Below are 19,758 nucleotides of genomic sequence, written 5' to 3'. Positions count from 1 at the left end.
CTAAGGAGCATATAGCTTGGACAAATAAAACAGTTTACCTCTTCCGGCTTCAATTCTGGATGCCCCTGGATGTTACCATGCCTAAATCACCACCGATCTAGGCGGGATGCTGCTGCCCAGATGTATCCTGGGTTGAAGCCTTGCTCAGCCAGCCAATTGTTGAAGTCAGAAACTCCCCGGGCATTCCGGATCCAGAATTGAAGCCGGAAGAGGTAAGCTGGCTTATTTGCCAAAGCGATAAGCTCCTCACACTGATAAGCAATCACATACTGACCAAGGTTGTTGCTGTTGAAGGGTGTGCCTTCAAGTCATTTCCAGCTTATGGCAACCCTAAGTCGCACGTATCATGAGGTTTTCTGGACTTGTTCAGAGGATGTTTTGCTATTGCCTTGCCCTGAGGCTGAAAGAGTGTGACCAAGTGCTTTGAACCTAATCGGCAAATCACTAGCAAGGGGTGGGATAGTGAAGCAGTCGCCTCACTGCCTTATCCTGTGTGGCATTTTTTAAGCCAATCAATTGTAGAAAAGATAAGGTTCTGAAAAGTATAAAAGCTTTGTTTGCTTGGCACCCAGCGTGCACCATTTTCTTTGTGCACCCAATAGTGCTCTTTCTTTAAAATTCCCTTGCTTCCTTGCTGTTTCTGTTCCAGTCAATACATATTATTTAAACGGACATATTTTTTTTAATCAATGGCAGAAAGACCTATCAAGATTTATTTGGCAAAGGAAGAAAATGAGACTAGCTGTTTGGATTGCATTGCACACCTCTGGGAGCAGAAGCCTAGGCCAGCCTACTTGTAAGTAAATCCCATTAAATGCAATGGGTCTACCTAGGACAAGAGGTCCAACGCTGGCTGTGTCAGTGCTTGTTCTCACACATTTTCTAAATGCAAAAACCTTTGCCACTTTACAGATTTTATGGATTTTTACGGATTACCTGCCATGATGACATTGTCAACTCCAGCAGCAATCACTCTTATCTTGACCTTTCCTCTGTCACAGAGTTGTGTAGTAAAACAGTAAAACAAGAGAAGGAAAAAAGAAAAATAGGTGATCTGATTTTAGGATAGTGTGGGATACTTCATGTAGTTGAAGGAGGTTAAGAAAGAACAATAAATCAGGGCCAAGGTACTTCACATTTATTGCCTAAATGGAAAATGTGGCCCAATGTGGCTCTGAGAAATGATGACAGAAAAGATTTTGAAATTCAAACAATTGGAGGGAGGGCAAAACAGCATTTTCCCTACACTTTAATGAGATCTTCTCAACATGAGATCTTCTGAGCAATGGGATCACAGGGGATCTCACCTGTTCAGAACCCTCTGGCCCCCCACAGCCTCCACACCATAACATTTGATATATGAACTTTTCCTTATCAGCTTTCCTTGTTATTTCATCCAAAAGCAGATCTCAAAGCAAACTGTGTACATGATTTCAGTATGACAAAATCACAATGAAACCATTTCTAACTATAGCTGTGCTTGTCAGAAAAAGAGCTTCACAGCAACCCTTCAAGGTAGGACAGGACACTATGAGAGGGAGCGAGGTTGCCATCACACAAGGTGGCAGAACAGGGCTTTTCCCCTCTTTTCTTCAGTATTTTCCTATGTGGCTTGTGCAAATGACCAAAAGGTTAAGGAGGGACACTATTGAAAAGATTGTTGAGAAAATATATGAGGGAGGCAGGTGTTTGTTAAGACCTCAACATATACAAATTCTATGAAAGTTACAAGTGCCACCTAGTGACTTAACATAGCACTTAACATGCAAATAGTATTAGTTAGCACTGTAACCTGAATAAATGTTCCCTGGCAGAAATGTGCCAGGAATGGTTTGGCTTCCCTGTGAAGGGTGATCCAGTTGAAATATCTCACTCTTTACAGACCAGTGAGAAGAGTAATAAAAATTCTTGCTCCCTACAGGGATGGAGAGAATAAAGGGAGCAATTCCCATCACTAGTAAGGCTTTTTAGAAAGACTCCTTGTTTTTTCATAACTTATGGTATAAGAAAGGCAAAGACTTCTCTCAGCCACTGGCCCATTAAGTGATGAATGCTATGGACTTGGCCTACAAAGTTGCTGATAAAAAGTCCTCCTAGTGATGCAAATTGCTTTCTTAAGGGGTCAAACTGCATTCCATGTGTGAAACTGCATCAGTATTTCTCATAGGAATCCTGCTCACAGAGTAATGATATGTACTGACATGTACATTTCTAGGCTAGATGTGGAACATAGGAGGACCTTGGAGTCTAGAGTGGAGCTGCTGTGAGAGAATAAGAGAATCACAGAGCTGGAACAGACCTGAATGGCCACCAGGTCCAACCCCTTGCCATGAATATGAAGTCAAAGCACCTTCACCAGATGGCAATCCAGCCACTGTTTAAAACCTCCAAGGAAGAAGGTTCTAATTTCAACACAGAAAAATGTAATGTATTGCACATAAGCAGGAAAAAATGAAATGCATAGATATAGGATGGGGGACACCTGCTTGAATGAAACTATGGCCTGTTACAGACTGCCAAAATAAAGCTGCTTCGGGTCTCTTTGGAGGTATGCTATTTAAATGATGCATGGGTCCTAAGAGTCCGGAGGCCGCTCCAAAGCCACACTCCATTCCTAAGCACTGGAGTGTAGCTTTGGTGCAGCTTCTGTATTCTTAGGATGCATGCATCATTTAAACAGCATACCTCCAAAGAGACCCGAAGCAGCTTTTTTTTGGCAGTCTGTAACAGGCCTATGTGTGAAAGGGATCTAGGACTACTAGTAGACCACAAGTTGAACATGAATCAACAGTGTGATGTGGCAACTAAAGAGGCCAATACAATTTTAGTCTTCATCAATAGAAGTATAGTGTCTAGATCAAGGGAAGTAATAGTGCCACTCTATTCTGCTTTGGTCAGGCCTCACATGGAATACTGTGCCTATTCTGGGCACCACAAATTTAAAAAGATGTTGAGAAGCTGGAGTGTGTTCAAAGGAGGGCAACCAAAATGGTGAAGGGTCTGGAAACCATGTCTTATGAGGAGCAATTTGTTTATTTTTTGGAATGGTTAAAGAAACTTGAGAAATTATGTGCAAATGAGTTGAACGTCAGGGTGAATATATTGAATAGCATGTATGCTTCATGCATCTAGGTCATTCCCTTCTTAGTCAGGCCTACAGCTTTTCAGCACCCCCTTGTATAAGGACCCCAAATGTTAGAAGCCTTCCTGTTAGTAACATATGCAGGCATTAAGACAATCTTACACCTAGGTATGTCTTTTTTTGGTTGATGTAAATGCTGATATTCCCTTCTTCCCTCTGCAGAAACCAAAGTCCCAGTGGAGAATGGTATCAGAAAAGCACCTGACAATGTCACTGTAGTAAGAAGCAAAATTATCATGTCACCCACAGCAGGAGGACCCCAGCAGATCTTCTAAACCTTTGCAAATGACGTAATAACTTTACAACAGGCTACAGAGACATATCCAGACATTTCTCCAAACCCCACCCAGGATCTCCACCATGCATTGAAGGACTTGGGGGGACTGCAGTGGCTCTAGAGTAACTCTGGGAATCAGCTAAAGGCCAGGTATGGACTTCCTCAGCACAGAGCATTACTACAAGGTGCAGGAGGTACAGACCACACCAAGTGACACCTAAAAGGGAGGGGGGTGATACCACTGGTCCTCAAACATCTGCGTTTTGGAAATAACAGGATGTGGCATTCACCTACATCCCTTTAAAATGCTGAAGTGATGGTGGAAGTAGGGTAAGGCTCAGAGGGAAGAGAAAGGCAAGGCCCCAGGTTTGAAAAGAATTAGAATTTTAAATATTATTTTTTAAAATTTTATTTTTAAAAATGTAACTGTTTTATTCTTTTTACATATTCTTTCAAACATCACATCTTACCAAATTTTTGCTTTAACCACTTGAAATTTTGTACAGATGATATTGAAAGTCAAAGGTATATCTTTTAATTTTGCTAGTTGTTTATGTCACAACTATTACCATTACATTCAGCGATATGTAGGAATTCTGATTGCTGAGTAATATTGGCATAATAAAACATCACTAAGGATTATGTGACATGGGGGAGGTCAATGGGGCAGTTGTGACACCATGAGTTACCGTACCAGGTGATGCCAACCTAAGTGATGGCACTGCCTCAGCATGCAAAACTATGACACTACACTGAGTCATGTAGGGTTGTGGTCCTACAGAATTAGGAAACCGAGCAGCAGATAGAGGAGCCTGGGCTTCTTCAATCCCATTGTAGGTTTAGATTTACATTCTGCATTTTCTCCTGATAAACACGGTCAAAGTATTCACTCTGTGCCACTGTCAGGTGGTTTTTCCAGTCCCCAGAGATCCCTGGAACACCAAAAGCAGAGACAATAAATACACAGAATGCCTGGAACACCAAAAGCAGGGACAATAAATACACAGAAATGTAACCAGCTCATTGAAATTAGTATTTATTTCATTTCCTTGTTATGCCTCCTTTCTCCCAGAAAGAGACTCAAGGCACCCTACAGGATAATTACTTACCTTAAAATGACCATCTTGACTATTATGCAAAGTGAGGTAGTATTTTAAGGTGGCATAATAATGAATGGTTCCCAGTTGGCAAAGGGGTCAGACTAGGCTGTATCCTTTCACCCTATCTGTTCAACTTGTATGCATAACATATTATAAGAAAAGCAGGCTTGGACACAGAAGAAGGGGGAGTGAAAATAGGATGAAGGAATATCAACCATCTAAGACATGCATATGACACATTACTACTAGCAGAAAACCTCACAGTCCTGGAACACCTATTAAGGAATATCAGAGAAGAAAGTGTAAAGGCAGACTTAACGTTGATGTTGAACATAAAGAAAACAAGAATAATTATCACTGAGGACCTTCACAAGTTCAACCTAAAATTCTGTCTTTTTCTATACAGTATGAAACAAAATCCAGCAGCCGCTGTCCAAGCTGGAGCAAATACCAACAAGACAACCCTCAACACAACCCCCAAAATGCACACTGCTCTGCTTTTACCTTTTCTCATGAACTTTCCTCTGTTATGATTAAAATATTTATTTGGCATTAGGGTGAAGTTGGACATGTTGTTGTCTTTCATCTTCTGGAAAGAGGCATTTTCCAGCACAGAGTCTATCTGCTGACTATTCAGGTCCTTTCCAAGGATCTGGCATAGTCTCTCAACACTGCCTCGAGGATTCTGGGGAAGACAAGAATAAGTCAGAAAGACTGGGAAACTGAAGTCTCACGCTGCATTTTCATGGGAAGACCTGCCCCTTGCTATGTGGTGTCATTTTTACAGGCAGCCTTGAGCTAAAATGCTATAAGGATGTGTTGGAAGAAACTTATGCCTGAACCTTTAGTTCCAGGCCCTATTGTCTGGAACAGCAAAAAAACAAAATTTGTTCCATCTTCAGTATAATACCCCTTCAAATATTTAAACAGGGCTATCATATCACCCCTTAACCTTCTCTTCTCCAAGCTAAACATTCCCAGCTCCCTAAGTTGCTCCTTATAAGGCATAGTTCCAGAGCTTCCACCATTTTCACCTCTGGAGACACTCCAGATTGTCCTTTTTGAATTGTGATGCAACTGACACTGTTTTAATTGCCATGGCTCAGTGCTATGAAATCTTGGGATTTGCTGTTTGTTGTGGCACCAGAGAAGGCTAAATATCTCACAAAACAACAAATTCTGGAATTCCGTACCATTGAGCCATGGCAGTTAAAACAGTGTCAAACTGCATTATTTTGTAGTGTATATGCAGCCTAGGAGTAGGACTATTTGGTGTGTATGCTACCAGAGATCAGTGGGCTAGTAAAACGTGAGTTTATTGGCAAAACAGGAATAATTACTTTGGATCTATTAATATGGTACCCATCCAAGCAGTGGCGTCACTAAGATAGTGCGGGGGGTAACACCACTTCTGCTCTAACACCTTCATTTTGACAGAAACATTATGGCATTTGCCTGTATCTCTTTAAAATGCTTTAAGAGATGGTGAGAGTGAGGTGAACCTCAGTGGGAGAAGGAAGGAGGGACCCCAGCATTTCTTAAAAAAATTAAATTTAAATGCATATGATATTGTAATTTGAAGGTATAACTTTAATTTTGCTAGTTGTTTTTGTCACGACTATTAGCATTACATTCAGTGGTATATAGGAATTATGATTTACAGATAACATTAGTTCAAAATCTTTTTACTAAGGTATGGTGCGAAATGGGAGGAGGAGGTCAGTCATGGGGTGACACCAACCCTAAGGGCGCCACTGCATCCAAGAAATCCATCCAAGTGCATTCTGGGTGAGTGTGAACACCAAGGAAATAACCCGGATTCATCCCAGTTTATTTTCATAGTGTGAATGAGGCCTATGTGTCTCCCATCTCAGACACATGGGATGCCTTCTCAAATTGGGGGGGGGGGGGGTGTGCAAAGAGATTGGCCATCGTCCTGAAATAAGGAGGGGAGTTACTTCAAAATTACTCTGTAACTTTAAAATGTTTTAATCACTTGGAAGAGAGGCAAGGAACTCTGATTATGGACTGAGTAATTTAACACAGGATACTAGAATTCCAAGATACGTAGATAGATAGGCAGGCAATAGTGTAGGAATGTGACTGTAGCCAAACATACTTGCTGCAGCTCTTCATAGGTGAAGAAGAAGATGTTGAGTCTGTCCTTCATCTCCATCCAGCCTCTCACGTGATCAAACCAAGAACCATATGGAACTGGAAGGGCAAAACAGAGAGCAAAATAGAACATGAATACATGAGAAAATGTGGTGGTGTTGGAATGGATATGTTTTCTCTCTGCCGCTAGTGCAGGATCACTTGGAGCCTGCAGCCTGAAACTCTATGCTTACCTGCCAAGAGTTGCATCTGGCTCACTGATGGCTCCCCATTGACCCAAACCTCCTCTACTCAGTGACAGAATGTCCTGTCTCCTGTCGGTTAGACACAAGAATAGGGATTCTTGTGCACATACAACCAGCACACAAAGCCAAAGACTCTAGTAAAAAGGTAATAGGCTTATAAAAACTGCTAAGGAAGTACTCTGTGAAGGACATGTAGTATAAGTGCGTAGGGACAGATGAGCTACAGTAATTCATTTTGCATGGGAGAGAGGGATGTTCTGAATGAAAGGCTCTGAATGCACTGAATGGCATTCTATGAGTAACTGGTGTCAATGGTCAACATTTTCTACTAAATAAAATGCCAATGCACCAACTTCTGCAACATCACAGGGAGCTAACATAGGTCTCAAGTTTGTTCCCAGAAATCTCAGGGCCTGGGGTGTCCCTGGTCTGGGAGTCTTATCCCTCAACCCCAATACACTTCCACACATCTGCACTAAGCAGTGCACTAATCGTTTTACTGTCCAAATTGTCTCTGCTCTCTGAAAAACCCAGATTCCTGGATTCCCTCAAAGAAGAGATAACAGACACTCAAGTCACAATTGAATGCTCAGGGCTGCAAGAGCATACTTCCAGTTCTGACTAAAAGAAGGAAACAGCGGTACAGTGGTCATTCACTGTGAGTTTGCTGCAATCTATACTAAAGCAGTCAGCTGATTGTTTCTTTCCATACCATCCCCATTCAGGAAAGCCTCCATGAACTCTTCCATAGTTCCAGGCTCCTTGAATCCTTTAAACACCTTGGAATAGTGGTAATATGAGATCAGCACATCTTTGGGATTACGCAGGACATAGATAACCTGTAAGTGACAGAAAGGTTACATTTAAGAAGGCCAACATATTCAGCATCTAGGATATTTCATGCTCCCCAAGAATCACGGCAGCCATCAAGAAGCATTCCTCAAGTCTTCCCCAAGCTTTACTACACAATATACTATCTTGCTGTAAATGAACAGACTCACCCCCAAATTCTTCATATCTGTTGCACTCCATGACAAAATAAAAGTTGACTCCATGACTTCTTCTCTTACCTTGGTCTTGGAATTGAGAAAGGACTTGGGGAAAAACTGGAATGGCAGGTGAGAAGATAGATATCTGGGTGGAGGATACTTCAAGGCTGTTTCCAGGCAAGCATCAGACTCAATCCATGGTGACCGATGCCACACTGGCACACTGCATACCCATGAGGGGTCTCCACCATGATGGATCAACCCCAAGATCTCCAGCATCCAGTTGGTACCTGGATAGGAGTCCACGGATTATAAAGTAGTCTGTTCTTCTCCATACGTCTTGTTTCTGGTAAACATTATCTAATGCCCTTTCCCTTCCACTATCCAATAATAATTTCCTCACTTTTCAAATCTAGAAATACAGTAAATAAAAAAAAAAGAATTGGATTTAGTCTTTGTAAAGAGCCAATAGATATATTTGTCATTCCTTTTGAGGCAGATTTGGGACTAGTTCAAGATCCGCTCCGCTCACCAGGCAACCTTCGCACATGACGAGGGCGGCGCAAAGGCCTGTCTGTTCCAGGCCTATGTTCAGTTGATGGACTACTGACCAATTTCTGACACACTTCTGAGTCAGTGCTGGGATTCAAGTAAAAAAATCTGGAGAGTAAGTCAAACTCGCTGTCAATTTTTCTAGGTGCCTGACACACGTGTGTGTTCGAGTCACCAGTTGAATTATAGAGACTCCCATTAATTTCATAGGGTTTTCTTTGGAAAAGAATCCTCAGAGATGGCTTTGACAGTTCCTTCCTAATAAAATGTAGCAGACAGCAGCAGGGTTTACTTTGTGATTTCCCATCCAGATACCAACCAGGGCTGACCCTGCTTCCAAGATCAGAGGGGATCTGGCACCTTTAGGGTGTTTAGGCCTAATGTTTGTCAAAGATTAGCTGTTGCTTAATGTTAAGAAGATCTGTGGTGATAAGATCATCATATCCCTATGTTCAAAAGCACCGTATGTACAAATGTCAAAAATCTATCGTATCACCCACTACAATCTGCAAAAGAAAAAACCTTGGTTTTGAAACAAGGATTTAGGTCCATTGATATGATGCACAGCAGTGTGGTGAAATGGCAACAAAGACAGGCTATACAGTTGGACCTTCTTATCTATGGATTTTTGATACACGGATTCAAGCATCCGCAGGCTGAAAATATTCCAAAAAAGTATAAATTCCCAATAGCAAACTTTGATTTTCCATTTTACGTAAGGGACACCATTTTGCTCTGCCATTATATTGAATGGGACTTGAGCATCCACGGATTTTGTTATCCATGGGAGATCTTGGAACCAAACCCCAGCAGATAACAAGGTCCCACTGCAGTTATAATCATACCATAATCTGTTAAAATTGAAAATAAAATTCTAAGCATGAACAGAGGCTGTCTTACCTTCTAGTGTATCGGAAATGTAGCAGTTGTATACAATGGAAAGGAGGTACAAATATAATTAATTTTTGATTGTGTATTTCACTTCTAAATATGTGAAACAACACACATTAAAGGGGCCCTGTAAGAGCATTAAAGGTCCAGAGTCCAAAATTACAGAACTGCACTACTGACCTGACTTTGGATAGGTGACAGTCACTACGTCATCATCCAACAGCTGGAAGTCATTTTCCACAGAGATCAATGTTTTCTGTGAGTAGCCCAGAGTGGAGAAAGAAATCCCCTTATGGGTGAAATAGGTCATAACTGATATGGGAAAACTGTACGCACATTTAAGAAAGAGAGAGAGAGAGAGAGAGAGAAATTATGATGCAGCACCCTTGATTTACTGAATGAGTTCCCATCTGCAGCACTTTCAGTAGATAGTACAGAAGTTAAAAAGTTAGTTCAGAAAGGTTATTCATTATATCGTAATTTTTGAAAAGGAGAGAAAATTAATTATTCACAATTTGGTAACGTTTTTGTGCTACTCACTTTTCCACTGCTTTTGGTAACCAAATGAATGTCTTACCCATGTTCAGAGAAGGTTTTGTTCAAAATGTCTTCAAATGTCTAAAATGCCATTTGCAAGCTCTGAGAAGGTTACCATGCACATCCTAATACACATGGTTCTTAATACATAGAATATCTATAATATCACGTATCAAATCTCAGAGTTGCAGAACAGCCTTTGTTGTTGTGTGCCTACAAGTCATTTCTGACTCATATATACACACACACACACACACACACACACACAGTGCGCCCGCGTTATACGCAGGCGTGCTGTACGCAGCTTTCAGCATATGCTGAAAGCCATACAGGAGCACATGGGGCGCAAGGAACAGCACATTCAATTTGGGTGAATGGGGCACGCACCACTGCGCCGCCACATGCACGAGCCCCATTCATTTGAATGGGACTTCAGCATGTGTGGTATTTGGCTTACGCGGGGGGATCCCTCGCATAAGCCAAGGGCGCACTGTATATACACCCCTCTCTCTTCCATGCCAGCATTCTCTGAAGATGCCAGCAACAGCTGCTGGTGAAATGTCAGCAGTAAACTCTTCGAAAACATGGTCTCATAGCCTGAAAAACCCACAAAAAACTAGTCATTGAATTATTTTACTGAGCTGAAAATATAGCAACCTACGATCATAGTATGTTCCAGTGGATTCCAGGCTTGGGTCAGTGCTTCCAGTGTGCCATTCCAGAACACAAAATGAGTTTGATGAGAAGAAGGATAGCTTTGGTTTGCTGTGTATGAAGCACCTGGCAATCCTTATTCCTAAAGCAGATACAGAAACCCCATCCACCGTGGCCCCAGAAGATCCCCTGCTCACCTCCAAATTCAGCCTGTCTGCCTCACACTCTGCTGTCAATGGCTTATGATCTTTGCGCTCTTAGTCTCTTTCTTCTGTTACAGAAGCAAGTCAGCTGATCTACAAGATCAATAAATAACTTAGTAAACAAGGCAGCTCATGCCATGAATATACAACTTTAATGATAATACATAAAAATAATGAGAGATAGAAGAAGCAAAAGAGAAGCAGGTTAACAGAGGTACAAAATAATCCTGATAAAATGGAAGGATCTCGGAGACAAAGGAAGGAATGGAGCTAGTAGCTGTGATCCTGCATCTTCTTCACCAAAGTCCAACAATCTGCCTGCACAGTTGTGTTAGGATGTCATGTACAAAAGGCAGTTACCCAATATGGATGGTGCCCCTACAGCCATTTACTGGTTAGGGAGGGCACAGGCTACCTTGGCGGCAACAAAATACTGGCTGTTGCCTGCCAAAAACTCCAACAACTATTTGTTTCTCCAGCAAATACTTTTTTCAGCATCATCTGCATCCTGCCTACTCTCCAGAAATAGTACTCAGCATGGCATACAAATCAAAACAGATACAGTAAACCACACAGAAGGCAACATTAAAATGGAATTAAACTAATAGTAACATTAAGATAAAGTGAAAAGTATAATATTACAGCATTGTGTTAAAATCCTATCCACAAAAGCATTCACTTCCCAAAATCCTATTGAAATTTTAAAAAGAATTTTATTAAATTTACGCAGAAACACAAACTAAAAATATATGCATTACTCCACAAAAGAACATATAGCATACATTAAAATATAAACACAATCACATAGGACTCTATCATACGAAGGAGGCAAGCATCATGAAAACATGATTAAAATGTGGTAATAGCGCAATCAGGGGGAAGATTATCACACCCCGCGCACTTCTTCCATTTGTGTCCCATGCATAAACTGTCATGGATGCATCACAGATGCATCTATGACAGTTTACGCACAGGACACGAACAGAAGACACATGCGGGGGTGTGATAATCTTCCTCCTGATTGCGCTATTACCACATTTTAATCATGTTTTCATGACGCTTGCCTCCCGCATGTGATAGCATCCATAGATTAAGTCACATCATGTCATCAATCTTCTGTATCACAATGTAACTCCCTTTTTATTCAAATTTCATATACAAAATTCCTATAGTCTATCTCGTTTTTCCCCAGATTCTCAAACTGATGAGCTCCTTATAATTTCACATTCATATTTCTTCTTTTTGAAAGTGTCATCCTTGAATTGCCTCCTACGCTCAAATTCTATATAGCCTTATTTCATCTATCAATCGTTGTGGTCAGTTGTCTGCTCTGGTGTCCATTTTCTATGAAAACAAATCTAACTTTAAATCCCACCTTTCCCGCCGATATTCTAAGATCAGAAGCCATTCTTTTCCCCATTTTTGGTTAGAGTCATTCTTTAAAAGTCTTTTCCTGCTGATAGAAGAGAGCAAGGAGAAAGCCATTGCAGGAAGTACCGTAGGAGATGCTTTGCAGAGCCTAGGGGCTGCCATCAAGAAAGTCCATCTTGCCTTCCCACCAAATGTACCTCTGAAAGTGACACAACTAATAAGACAAGGGACCCTCCCAAGGATCATAGGGCCTGAGCAGACTCAGGTGGGCAGATAACAGTCTGTTAAATAGCTGTATAAGAATGATGACCTAAATCCAATGGAGAGTCTCACCTAGGGATGTCATAATCTTAGTTTATTTCATTCTTACATATAAGCATAAGTAATTCCAGAGGAGAGCATCTAATGACACTTGGCTAGTTTCTTGATGTGGTATTGTCATATGAATCCAAATTCTGATTCCCATCAAGGTCGAGGAAAATTTGCAAGCATTCTTTATGTCTCTAATCCCAACAAGTGTATGCTCACTGAAGCAACTGAACTTGCATAAGTGTTGATTTATTGCACTCTCACTGATTCAGCAGATCCATTCTATTTGCGGCTAATAAATGCGTTACTCGATAGCAATTGAATCATAGATTCTGCCTGAGCATAAACAAGACAGACACCAGACTTTTTAAAAAGAGTTTTCATTAAGAGATTAATTCAAAATGTTTAAAACAGTGTATTGGTCTGAGTGTTGTAGCATTTTGAGTAATCTAGTGATATTTTTTGGAACAACTCGTCACTGTTGATGAAACATGGTTACTATGATCCAGAGACCAAACTATGGAACTTAGCACACAGCCCCTTGAGACACTCCCAGCGTGGAATGAAAGGGGACAGGATGGGGACAGAATAGGGGCTATTACCCATTTTATTGCATGCCAGGATGCTGCTGATGCCGCTGCAAGTTCCCATTCTGTTCCCAGTCCATCCCAGAGGAGGTGATTTTCAGGAACTGTTCAGAAGCATTCCTGAAAATCGCCTCCTCTGGGACGGATGGGGAATGGAATGGGAACTTCCAGCAGTGTCAGCGGCATTCCAGCATGCAATATAATGGATAATAGCCCCCATTCTGTTCCCATCCCACCCTCTTTCATTCCACATGGGAAGCGTTCCAAGGGGCTGGGCAATAAGCTCCTATAGTTCTTGCAGTGGGGGCACTTGGGTTCTCCATGGTCAAAGAAATTCAATACTCAAAGGTCAGCAAGAAAGGTCATGGCCAAAGTCTTTTGAAATAAGAAAGGTATTTTTATGACTGGTATCTTCGGAAGGGTCAAACAGTTAATACAGAATACTATTCTAACTAGCTGTGCCAGTTGCCAGACAATGAATGCTTTGAAGAATTGTAAGCTTGAGTACACAGACCATCCACCTTGCTCACCAGATCTTCCTCAATCTATTTCTTGTTTCCAAAGCTTAAAAACAGTTTGAAAGGAAGAAAAAATTTGAACGATTCAGAGATGATAACAGCAGCACATGAGGATTTCATTGACCAGACACCAGATTTTTACTTTTTTGAATAGTTTAAGAAACTTGAGAAATTATGGGCCAAGTGTGTTGAACAGCAGGGTGAATATATTGAAAAGCATGTATGCTTCATGTATCTAGGTCATTCTCTACTTAGTCAGGCTTACAACTTTGCAGCACCCCTCGTATAAGTACCCCAAATGTTGGAAGCCTTCCTGTTAGTAACATATGCAGGCATTAAGACAATCTTACACCTAGGTATGTCTTTTTTTGGTTCATGCAAATACTGATATTCCCTTCTTCCCTCTGCAGCAACCAAAGTCCTAGTGGAGGATGGTATCAGAAAAGCACCTGTCATTGTAGTATGAAGCAAAATGATCATGTCACCCACTAACAGCCCAGAGGATGACCCCAGCATTGTAATAGTGCAATCAGGGGGAAGATTATCACACCCCGCACACTTCTTCCATTTGTGTCCCATGCATAAACTGTCATGGATGCATCGCAGACGAATCTATTACAGTTTATGCACAGGACACGAACAGGAGACACATGCGGGGGGGCGATAATCTTCCTCCTGATTGCGCTATTACCACACTTTAATCATGTTTTCATGATGCTTGCCTCCTGCATGTCATAGCATCCATAGATTAATCAATCTTCAGTCTTCTGTATCACAATGTAACTCCCTTTTTATTCAACTTTCATATACAAAATTCTTATAGTCTATCTTGTTTTTCCCCCAGATTCTCAAATTGATGAGCTCCTCATAATTTCACATTCATGTTTCTTCTCATTGAAAGTGTCATCCTTGAATTGCCTCCTATGCTCAAACTCTATATAGCCTTATTTCATCTATCAATCGTTGTGGTCAATTGTCCGCTCTGGTGTCCATTTTCTATGAAAGCAAATCGATCTTTAAATCCCAGCTTTCCCACCAATATTCTAAAATCTGAAGCCATTCTTTCCCCCATTTTTGTTTAGAGTCATTCTTTAAAAGTCTTTGCCTGCTGATAGAAGGAAGCAAAGAGAAAGCCATTGCAGGAAGCACTGTAGGAGATGCTTTGCAGAGCCTAGGGCAGGGGTCGGCAACCTACGGCCCGCGGGCCAGATCCGGTCCTGCAAGGCCTCGGGACTGGCCCCAGCCCGGTCCTGCCACCAATTGCCACCCACACCACAGCTTGAGCACCGCACCGGGCACCCGCGGGGGCCTTGCTGCTATCCTCCTCCTCCAACGCTCATGGCCGCACGGAGGAGGCAGAGGAAAAGGAGAGCAGTGAGGTCTGGGGCAGAGGAGGCAAAAGTGGAGGCGATGCCTCCTGCGTGCGGCCGCGCCACCTTCCCCGCCTCCCCGCGGCCTCCAGCTTCCCTCTCAGCCTGTGTGGAGGGCAGCCACCGCGGAGGCTGAGAAGGAGCACGCGGGGCCACCGGCTTCCCTCTCGGCCTCCGTGGAAGGCAGCCTCCACAGAGGCAGAGAAGGAGCGCGGGGGGCCGGGAAAGAGGGGAGGCCTCCAGCGCTGGCGCCCCCCGCCGGCTCTTTCCCAGCTTCTGACGGGGCCTGAGCTCCCCAGGGGCTGGGAAAGAGGGGAGGCCTCCAGCGCTGGTGCCCCCACCCACTCTTTCCCGGCCTTTGAGTAATACTGGCATTAAAAAAATCACTAAGGATTATGTGACATGGGGGAGGTCAATGGGGCAGTTGTGACACCATGAGTTTTCATACCAGGTGATGCCAACCAAAGTGATGGCACTGCCTCAGCATGCAAAACTATGACACTACACTGAGTCATGAAGGGTTGTGGTCCTACAGAACTAGGAAACCGAGCAGCAGATAGAGGAGCCTGGGCTTCTTCAATCCCATTGTAGGTTTACATTCACATTCTGCATTTTCTCCTGATAAACACGGTCAAAGTATTCACTCTGTGCCACTGTCAGGTGGTTCTTCCAGTCCCCAGAGATCCCTGGAACACCAAAAGCAGGGACAATAAATACACAGAATGCCTGGAACACCAAAAGCAGGGACAATAAATACACAGAAATGTAACCAGCTCATTGAAATTAGTATTTATTTCATTTCATTTGCATGCCACCTTTCTCCCAGAAAGATACCCAAGGCACCTCACAAGATAATTAACTGCCTTGAAATGACCATCCCTACTATTATGGAAAGTGAGGAAGTATTTGAAGGTGGCCAATGCTGAAGGGCAGCCCCTAACTCTGGAATTTCCCCATTAGCCCCCCACCAACCTACTCTTACATCACTTTGAGTCAGTTACAGCATTGGTGACAATTCCATTTATTTATTTATTTGGCTTATTTCAGCTGGCCACCTGAACCAGAAGCCATCACCCAATGGGTCAGAGATAGCAGTGTCAGGTCCAAGCAAGCAGAGAGGAAGTCAAGCCAGGCCACACACATCCTAGGCCTTCAAAGACATGGCTGTGTTAGTCTGGAAAATCAGTATGCAAAGGGATTGTGTACCACCTTTGCGATGAAGTGAAAGAAAGACCCTAGTAGTGTGAGTTTTCACAGAGGACTAAGAGCCTTATTGCATTACAATATAATAATAATAATAATAATAATAATAATAATAATAATAATAATAATAATATGAGAGGCAGTGAGACAGAAGTGGTTTTTTGCTTACCTTCCTGCATGATATCATAGCTCTTCGGTTCTCCCTCCAGAGAGAGATGGTCATAAGCACACTTTTGCCAAATGGATTTTTCCAGCAGGACAAAAGGCACACATTTATCATTGTCCCCCTGTGGAGGGAGAACGCAAGTACTATAATGTCATGTGGGAAGTTAAGCAAAACTCCGCTTCTGTTTCACTGCCTCTCGTCTTTTGTAACGCAGTAATTTTCATAGACTCAAACTCATAGACAAAAGCTCTTTTGTTCAGTTAGTCTCAGAGGTACTACAAGATCCCTTTGCAAACTGATTCTAGGTTTTGTACATGTTCATGTCTTTGAATATGCAGCAAGTGGGCATCAGGCAAACAAATAGGAAGAAGTCCAAAAACATTATCATATGTATCACACGGTATTCCCCCCACAAAACTACAGTGTAGTCTTCAGGCACAATGGAAGAACTTGCCTAGTTGCCATTGTCCAAGTAAGATGTACTTGGTCTAGTCTAGTCATCTTCTTTGCATGGAAAGAGGGTGATGCTGTCTTCTTTTGTAGTGGAGGAAGCAAAATGCCAGCAGCCACTCTCCAAGCTGGAGCAAATACCCACAAGACAATGCTAGACAAAAAGCCCACATCACACACTCAAGCTCTGCTTTTACCTTTTCTCATGAACTTCCCTGTGTTGTGGTCAAATTGGTCCTCTGGCACTAGGGTGAAGTTGGACATGTTGTTGTCCTTCATCTTCTGGAAAGAGGCATTTTCCAGCACAGAGTCTATTTGCTGACTATTCAGGTCTTTTCCAAGGATCTGGCAGAGTCTCTCAACACTGCCTCGAGGATTCTGGGGAAAACAAGAATAAGTCAGAAAGACTGGGAAACTCACTGGCTTATTCCTTGCTACATGGTGTCATTTTTGCAGGTAGCCTTGAGCTAGAATGCTATAAGGATGTATCTCACTTCATTGTACACTAACGGGAGGAAAGAAAGAGTAGAAAATTCTGTTGATCATTACCTGTTCCCATGATCACTTGATACATATATCAATAACCTTTCACTTCTAGAAAATATGTGCAGGGATAGCCATGTTGGCCATATAGAAAAATACAGTAACTTCCCAAATTCACAAAAGAGCAGTATCTTTTCCTTTTTTTTTTTTTTTTCACTTTTAACACTTTGCATGTGATATAAGACTCTGTAACTTTAAAATGTTTTAATCGCTTGGAAGAGAGGCAAGGAATTCTCATTATGGACTGAGGAATTTGACACAGGATGCTAGAATTCCAAGATACATAGACAGATAGGCAGACAATGCTGTAGGTGTGTGACTGTAGCTAAACATACATGCTGCAACTCTTCATAGGTGAAGAAGAAGACGTTGGATTTGTCTTTCATCTCCAGCCAGCCTCTCACATGGTCAAACCAGGAACCATATGGAACTGGAAAGACAAAGCAGAGACAAAAATGGAACATGAATGCACAAGAGAGTGTTGTGGTGTTGGAATGGAACAGAGGGAATCAGTTTTCTCTGTGTCCCTAGTACAGGAGAGGTGGATCTGCAGCCTGAAGCGCTATCCTTGCCTGCCAAGAGTTGCATCTGGTGCACTGAATGCTCCCCAAACCCAATGGCAAAGAGTCTCCTGTCACCTGTTGGTTGGACACAACAGTAGGGATTCGTCTGCACATGCAACCAGCACACAAAGCCAGTTGCATTCCAGACTCACTGGCTTATTGCATGAACTTTAAAACTGACTCAGGCCTCCCAGGTTGCAGCCGGGACATGGGATGGAAGTGGGGATTATCACAAAAGCTTATTTCCAGTTCTGGCTAAAAGAAGGAAACGGTGGTACAGTGGTCATTCACTGTGAGTTTGCTGCAATCTGTACTAAAGCAGTCAACTGATTGTTTCTTTCCATACCATCTCCATTCAGGAAAGCCTCCATGAACTCTTCCATAGTCCCAGGCTCCTTGAATCCTTTAAACAACTTGGAAAAATGGTAATATGAGATCAGCACATCTTTGGGATTACGCATGACATAGATAACCTGCAAGTGACAGAAAGGTTACATTTAAGGAGGCAGACATATCCAGCATCTAGGATATTTCATGTTTCCCTAGAATCAGAGCAGCTATCAAGAAGCATTCCTTGAGTCTTCTGCAAGCTATACTACACAATATGTCATCTTGCTGTAAATGGACAGTCATCTAAATGCTTCATATCTTTGTTGCACTCCATGACAAAATAAATGTTTACTTCATGACTTCTTCTCTTACCTTGGTCTTTGATCTGAAAAAGGATTTAGGGAAAAGCTGGAATGGCAAGTGAGAAGACAGACATCTGGGTGGAGGATAATTCAAGGCTGTTTCCAGGCCACCATCAGTCTCAATCCATGGTGACCGATGCCACACTAGCACACTGCGCACCCATGAGGGGTCCCCACCACGTAGCACCAGCCCCAAGATCTCAAGCATCCAGTTGGTACCTGAGTAGAAGTCCAATGATTATAAAGCAGTCTATGCTTCTCCATCTATTTTGGTTTTGGTTTACAGTACCTAATCCCCTTTCCCTTCCACTATCCAGTGAAGATTTCCTCATTTTCAAATCCTAAAATAAATCCAAAAGAATGCGAACTGATCTTTGTAAGCCTCCCCCAACGGAGGCTGTCTTTCCTTGTAGTGTATTTGGGATGTAGCAGTTGCATACAATGGAAAGGAGGTGGGAAGACAATTATTTTTTTGATTGTGTGCTTCACTTCTAAAGTATGTGTGGCAACACAAGTTATCACACAAAGGGGGCCCTGTAAATGCATTAAAGGTCCAGAGCCCAAAATTACAGAACTGCACTACTGACCTGACTTTGGATAGGTGACAGTCACTACATCATCATCCAACAGCTGGAAGTCATTTTCCACAGAGATCAATGTTTTCTGTGAGTAGCCCAGAGTGGAGAAAAAAATCCCCTTATGGGTGAAATAGGTCATAACTGATATGGGAAAACTGTATGCACATTTAAGAAAGAGAGAGAGAGAGAGAGAGAAATTATGATGCAACACCCTTAATGCTTTACTTAATGGGTTCCCATTTGCAGCACTTTCAACAATATCAGATCTCAGAGTTGCAGAACAGTCTTTGTTGTTGTGTGCCTTGAAGTCGTTTCTGACTCATGGGACATCTAAGGCCGACCTATCACAGGCTTTTCTTGGCAAGATTTGTTCAGATGGTTTATCTTTGTCTTTCTCTGAGGCTAAGAGAGTATGACAAGCCCAGGTCATCCAGTGGGTTTCTATGGCCAAGCTGGGATTCTAGCCCTGATCTCGGGAGAGTCCAATGCTCAAACCACTACATCACACTGGGTCTCATCAAATCTCAACATTGTTGAACAGTTAATTTTACTTCCCTTCATTAAAATGACAAATCCAAGGCCAATGCTGTAGCTGAGGAAGGAATGTGTTCCACTGTTGAACAACCCTTACTGTCAGGAAGTTACTCCTAATGTTGAGGTGGAATCTCTTTTGCTGTAGCTTGCATCCATTGCTTTCTGTCCT

The 19,758-nt window shown here is 42.3% G+C and overlaps 2 protein-coding genes across 3 annotated transcripts; both read right to left on the bottom strand.

Moving 5' to 3' along the window:
* Positions 1-3,871: 3,871 nt before the first annotated feature.
* On the bottom strand, positions 3,872-9,665 carry LOC149304866 (sulfotransferase 2B1-like). 2 transcript variants are annotated; one of them, XM_089479367.1, is made up of 6 exons: positions 9,492-9,665; positions 7,950-8,158; positions 7,592-7,718; positions 6,639-6,733; positions 5,024-5,204; positions 3,872-4,351 (listed from the first exon to the last, which is right to left on the bottom strand). In XM_089479367.1, exons 1-6 carry the CDS (start codon positions 9,619-9,621, stop codon positions 4,242-4,244), a joined length of 852 nt encoding a protein of 283 aa, XP_089335493.1. In that variant the 5' UTR covers positions 9,622-9,665; the 3' UTR covers positions 3,872-4,241. The 2 variants fall into 2 exon arrangements, with proteins under 2 accessions (XP_089335493.1, XP_089335494.1); XM_089479368.1 differs by having other exon boundaries at positions 7,950-8,280; positions 9,492-9,575.
* Positions 9,666-15,271: 5,606 nt separating this feature from the next.
* Positions 15,272-19,194, bottom strand: LOC149304865 (sulfotransferase 2B1-like). Its single transcript, XM_089479369.1, has 6 exons — positions 19,065-19,194; positions 18,488-18,696; positions 18,132-18,258; positions 17,558-17,652; positions 16,877-17,057; positions 15,272-15,546 (listed from the first exon to the last, which is right to left on the bottom strand). The coding sequence occupies exons 1-6, from the start codon at positions 19,192-19,194 to the stop codon at positions 15,437-15,439; spliced, it is 852 nt and encodes a 283-aa protein (XP_089335495.1). The 3' UTR covers positions 15,272-15,436.
* Positions 19,195-19,758: the final 564 nt, after the last annotated feature.

This window comes from Sceloporus occidentalis, unplaced genomic scaffold, assembly GCF_023333645.1.
Source record: "Sceloporus occidentalis isolate IW3139 unplaced genomic scaffold, rSceOcc1.0.p SCAF_13, whole genome shotgun sequence".
NCBI lineage: Eukaryota > Metazoa > Chordata > Lepidosauria > Squamata > Phrynosomatidae > Sceloporus > Sceloporus occidentalis.
This window is presented reverse-complemented; position numbering and strand designations above follow the sequence as displayed.